General features: G+C 47.9%; 1 protein-coding gene across 1 annotated transcript in view; it reads right to left on the reverse strand.

Annotated features, from left to right (window-relative positions):
- ryr2a (ryanodine receptor 2a (cardiac)) overlaps positions 1-6,537 on the reverse strand; it is a gene marked incomplete at its 5' end in the record, with an annotated part of 316,463 nt that overhangs the window by 168,837 nt on the left and 141,089 nt on the right. The window contains 3 exons of the mRNA XM_079492228.1: positions 1,008-1,249; positions 1,598-1,731; positions 6,456-6,530. Coding sequence (XP_079348354.1) covers positions 1,008-1,249; positions 1,598-1,731; positions 6,456-6,530 — 451 coding nt within the window. The remainder of the gene's footprint in view (positions 1-1,007; positions 1,250-1,597; positions 1,732-6,455; positions 6,531-6,537) is intronic.

Genomic DNA, 6,537 nt, shown 5'->3' on the forward strand with positions numbered 1-6,537 from the left:
CGCACGCACACACGCACGCACACACGCACGCACGCACGCACGCACGCACGCACACACGCACACACATTCAGATTAATGTCTTATTGTAACACCTTGAGCCCACAGTTGGCTCATATTCAGCTGTGTGGTGAATAAGAACTGCCTATTCCTTTCTCATACACAGCTACAGTACAATGCCTGCCTCTTCCCCACACCACACACAGCTCTCTCTCTCTCTCTCTCTCTCTCTCTCTCTTCGTTCTCACACGGTATACAGTATAAAGGCTGCCACTCTAAAGTCAATAAATCTGACAGTTGAATGTGTTGAATGTGACTCACGCCATTTGCTATGTGATATCTTTTGGCCTCACAACTTAGAGTGAACGACTAGAGGCCACCAGCAGATAAGTCCCTCTCTCTCTCTATCACACACACACACACACACACACACACACACACACACACACACACACACACACACACACACACACACACACACACACACACACACACACACACACACACACACACACACACACACACACACACACACACACACACACACACACACACACACACACACACACACACACACACACACACACACAGCCATAAGTGTACAGTGTGCCATCTACTGCTGTGAAGCTGTCACTTGCCCCCCATCTCTCTCTCGCTCTCTCTCTCTCTTTTTTCGACAAATGGACAATTACGGGTCCATTTGGTTCCATTTGTACACTCTCAGAGAGTTACACACCTGTAAGGAAGCCCCTCAAGGAATGAAGGTCCCTGGACCCCACTTTGAGACACATGTGGTGTAGCAGAGTCTCCAGTGAGCCGATTACGCACATTTACAGCACCTTGACTTTTTGACTCATTAACGTTGGTAACGCATGTGAAGGAAGAGAAGTGGCCCTGTGCATAAAGCCTATTCTGAGCTCTCTCTCTCTCTCTCTCTCTCTCTTTCATTCTTCCTCTGCTCTTTCTCTCTTTCTCTCTCGCACGCACCCCACCGGTCCACCCCTCCTCACCAGACCACAGGTGGAGTCCGTCAAAGCCGTAGGAGTACAGGTCGTCTCCGACCCCGTTGCCCCCCCAGCCCTCGCCGCCTCCAGGGTAGGGGGCGTAGCCGTCCGTGTTGGCCCAGCCCAACCTCAGGTGGGTGGCCTCGGCCGTGACGAACGGCGCCGCATGATCCACGATGAGCTCATAGTACCACTTCCTGTACTGGGCGGAGCCGTCGCTGACACCCAGGAAGATGTTGGGACGCATGCTGTGAGAGAGAGAGAGAGAGAGAGAGAGAGAGAGAGAGAGAGAGAAAGAGAGAGAGAGAGGGGGGGGGGGGAGAGAGAGAGAGAGAGAGGGGGAGGAAGGGAGAGAGGCAGAGAGAGAGGCAGAGAGAAAGGCAGAGGGAGAGAGAGATAGAGGGAGAGGGGGAGAGAGAGATAGAGAGGGAGTGGGATGCGTGTGTTTACTGCATGTCAGCGTGTGTACAAGTAGGTCATCAGTAGGTCATGCGTGAGTGTGTGCATGGGTGTGTGTGTGTGTGTGTGTGTGTGTGTGTGTGTGTGTGTGTGTGTGTGTGTGTGTGTGTGTGTGTGTGTGCGTGCGTGTATTGTACCTGCTGACATGGTTGACTAGTCGGGTCTGCAGTAACAGATCCCTGCCAGGCAGTAGGTTGTCACAGATCAGGTGCTGGTTTGAGCGCACCGCTACGCCATGGCACACACACAGAGAACACAGCACGTCTAATACCTGGAGCATACACACACACGCACACACGCACACACGCACACGCGCACACACACACACACACACACACACACACACACACACACACACACACACACACACACACACACACACATAAGAATATAATATAAACTACAAGGGGGTGCTCTGCTGAGCACGTACAGTATCTGCTACAATGTGGTTTTCGCCTTTATTTTTTATTTTTTTATGGAGCGACAGACAGTAGGCTGACAGGAAATGGGGAGAGAGATGGGGGGAAAGACATGCAGTAAAGGCCGTCGGGATCGGGAGTCGAACCCGTGGCACACTGCCAGACTGGATTACCAGCCAAGGTGCCTGGACCACTGAGCCATGACCCAGGCCAGTATCTGCTACTATGTGTAAGGGCCCAGGTCCACGAGTAGAACTGTGTTGCGTTGCATAATCAAGGTCATACATTTGATGTTTTTTTGTTTTGTGTTGTTTTTTAGGAGAGTTTCAGAAGAGGCAGAATATTCATGGATTATATTGTACAGTAACTAGTTGGTTAGTTTTAACATAAAGAGCTGAAAGCTAAATTCATACAGAAATTCCTCCTTTCAGAAGATGGGGTGGAGGACAGACGTGTTAGCAAGAGCTTGGTACTAACTTCCTTTGATGGGTGTCAGTGTTTTTGAGGGGCACTAGCCGCTCCTATACAAAGGGTTAATGTTTGTCTTTAGTTCAAAGTTTGTTTTGTAAACGCATTGACAATGAAGGGATAATTTACATCATACTGTCTCTTTATTATTAATGGCGTTTAATGATTGTGTTGGCACCGTTTGTTTTACATTCCCATTACATCACCTACTCAACATGAGTTAGACTTTAATATATTAGCGCCCCTCACTTCACACGGGTGTGATTTCTTTGTATACTTTTGGGTACTTTTGTTGTTAATGAACCCATTTAGACCTGGAGCCGATATAGCAATATATATACGTATACATGTTTTTGAATCAGAATGTGAAGTTTTTCAGAAAACGTAGATCAGGATTTGGAAGCAGTTTTTTTAGAATCAGCTTCAGGTGTGTAAATGGGTTAATGATTCAATGACATTTATTCATTTATTTACTTACTTTTTTTTTTTTTTACCACTTTTGCAGTTACACTAATGAACCTCTTCTCTTGCCTGCCATTCCAGCCACCAGAATGGGCCCACTGTACTGACTCGGACAGTGGCCCCATTCCAGCCACCAGAATGGGCCCACTGTACTGACTCGGACAGTGGCCCCATTCCAGCCACCAGAATGGGCCCACTGTACTGACTCGGACAGTGGCCCCATTCCAGCCACCAGAATGGGCCCACTGTACTGACTCGGACAGTGGCCCCATTCCAGCCACCAGAATGGGCCCACTGTACTGACTCGGACAGTGGCCCCATTCCAGCCACCAGAATGGGCCCACTGTACTGACTCGGACAGTGGCCCCATTCCAGCCACCAGAATGGGCCCACTGTACTGACTCGGACAGTGGCCCCATTCCAGCCACCAGAATGGGCCCACTGTACTGACTCGGACAGTGGCCCTTCCAGCCACCAGAATGGGCCCACTGTACTGACTCGGACAGTGGCCCCATTCCAGCCACCAGAATGGGCCCACTGTACTGACTCGGACAGTGGCCCTTCCAGCCACCAGAATGGGCCCACTGTACTGACTCGGACAGTGGCCCCATTCCAGCCACCAGAATGGGCCCACTGTACTGACTCGGACAGTGGCCCCATTCCAGCCACCAGAATGGGCCCACTGTACTGACTCGGACAGTGGCCCTTCCAGCCACCAGAATGGGCCCACTGTACTGACTCGGACAGTGGGCCCATTCCAGCCACCAGAATGGGCCCACTGTACTGACTCGGACAGTGGGCCCATTCCAGCCACCAGAATGGGCCCACTGTACTGACTCGGACAGTGGCCCCATTCCAGCCACCAGAATGGGCCCACTGTACTGACTCGGACAGCCACCAGAATGGGCCCACTGTACTGACTCGGACAGTGGCCCCATTCCAGCCACCAGAATGGGCCCACTGTACTGACTCGGACAGCCACCAGAATGGGCCCACTGTACTGACTGGGACAGTGGCCCTTGGCTGCCATTCCAGCCACCAGAATGGGCCCACTGTACTGACTCGGACAGTGGCCCTTGGCTGTCGGGGTTTCAGGTCTGAGGGCCCCTCCTGACAGTCTGGCCTGTCAGTGGGGGATGTTCATCTGGGCTTAACCCATTTTGGGCGGGAATCCCTTTTGGTGTTAGCATTATGTTGTGCTTTAGCTATTGAAAAATAGCAGATCTACAAGCTCATAGCGCGCCACCGAGTGGCACGCTACGAGCTTGTAGGTCTGCTATTTTTGAAAAATCGAAGAACGACTGATATAGAAACGTAGCTTTTTCAGAAAACTGTCAGGATGTAGAAGACATTTTTAGAATCTGAGGATATGCCAGGATAAGCAGCGGTACAATTACCAGCTGGCCCGTCTTTGTTTCCATGCATCACTACTATGGCAGTGCAGCAGCGGTCCCATGTAACTTGTGGTCTGACTCAGAACTGATAGTGACAAACACGTTGTGGTCAGTCTTACAGAACTACTGCAGTTCTTACATCTTTGCTGCGTTTCCACATACTAATTTACAAGGACCTGGGCCAAAGTGGGCCTAAAAAGTGCCAATTGTGGTGTGGCCCCACTCCCCTAGTGGTGTGCAGAGAGTGGTGGCAAACAGGGCCAAACCGGTGACATGTAATGTTGCTTGCTACTGATTCAGTAGAAAATACATTTTCTCTCCCCCAGGACTTCAAGACATGTACATAGTTTGCTATGATTTTTGTTTTTATTTGTACATCATTTATACTGGATTTCTGGCACTGGATTTGGTGTGATTTGTTTACATTTGTTGTTAATAAAGTTATCAATAACATCCATTTGGTTAAATGTTTACACTCTGGGCTTACAGGCCTGTAAGGTTCCATTTGGTTCATATGGATAGCTGAAGTATAGTGCCTGCACAATGACAATTGGCCATATGTCTACATTACATTGTTAGGCAAGAAGCAACAATTGTAGTTTGCTACGCATAGCTGTGGATTTGAGAGTGGATAAAATCCACAGTGCTACAGCACTGTGGATTTTTGCCTCTTTCTTAAATTTTTTGACAATTTGGTCAATGTTTGACCAGTTTTTATATAGTATAGTTTGATTACTTTTGATGCAGTCTTTCCTTAAAATGTCACTTTACTGTCGGTCCCAGAGTTCCGACCCACAGGTTGAGAAGCACTGCTTTACAGGGTCAATTCATTTGTGTGGGTTTGATGACCACAGTTGGTGGCCAGAGACAACAGACAGGACTTCAGGACCTTCATCTTGGTCTCACTACAGAGATCACAGTCCACTTCAACGGGTTCGCTCTTCTGTGTTTGGGTCCGTTGCTTCTGTGTCTTCCTGAACTGATCGGCCATCTCAGAGACCAAAGTATTGACAAAGACCTCTGGTCTCTTATGGAATCTTTTCGTGCACAGTGGACATTGCCACACCATGGTATCCCAGTAATAGGTGATACAGGTTTTGCAGTAGTTGTGTCCACACGGAGTGGTGACCGGGTCCCTGAACACATCCAGACATATAGAACAACAAAGCTGCTCTTCAGCCAGGACAACCATAACCGATGCCATTCTCTACACACTGAGGACAGTGTCAAAGTCAAGTCAGTTTTATCTGTGTCAGACCACGTCACACTGTCGTCATGCATGTGTGCAGCATTACAACAGAGATGTGTGTGCAACTATAAGCTTCCGTTCTTCTACAAACACGTCCTAAGTGCTCTAAACAAACATTGTAATGTCCTCAACATCCATAGATTTGTCTGGCAAATAATTGACTTAAGTGCTCTTAACTAACATTAAGAATCCAATAGATTGGAGGTGCTGGGGGAGGTGCTGGCCCCCCAGTGGCCTAGCCTGGCTAATAAGCCAGACTCAAATCACACTGTCTTTGCTTTTTGGTTTTTGCCAGTGGCTGATTCACGTCTGGCTTTAGCCAGGCTACCCCTGGCCACCCCTCAAAAGGTTTGAGAACCACTAATTTACACTAAATTAGTATCAATGGTAACACTTGTGAAGGAAGTAAGGGCCCGATTTCTTTCCAATATGGCTGCTGTGCATAGAGCCTATTAGAGCTGTTCTATACAGTATGAAGTGTGCTGTAGTGACCTTAAAGGGTCATGAAACCCAAAATATATATTTTTAACCCATTTTGGGCGGGAACCCGTTTTGGTGTTTCAAGCATTCTGTTATACTTTAGCTATTGAAAAATAGCAGATCTACAAGCTCATAGCGCGCCACCGAGTGGTGCGCTATGAACTTGTAGGTCTGCTATTTTTTTTAAATCGTAAAAATGCGGCACAAATCTTTGAATAGGTATATATTCTTTCAGAGCGAACGTTTTTTTTATTTCGACTAAATGGGTTAATGTTAACAGATACACTGTTGCTTGCTGCTTGTCATAGGGAACAATAATAATGTCTTCATATTTGTGCTGCCTGCTGCTATTTTTCCTTTTCCGGTGGTTGAAAGGAGGACATAATTGGCGTACCTCATTGGAGATTTGCTGTCTGTGTAGCTTTCATGAAGGTGGAGGTTGGGAAAGAAGGAACAAACAAACAAACAAACAGACAGACAGGAGATATATATAAACAAAGAATAATTAATTGCTGCCTCTTACCTTGTGGTTACGTCCATGCTTGTCCAGCAGAGAGATAATGGATTTAATGTGTCCCTCTTTGATGATGTTCAGAGCCTCAGGG

Source organism: Electrona antarctica, assembly GCF_951216825.1.
Source record: "Electrona antarctica genome assembly, chromosome: 22".
NCBI lineage: Eukaryota > Metazoa > Chordata > Actinopteri > Myctophiformes > Myctophidae > Electrona > Electrona antarctica.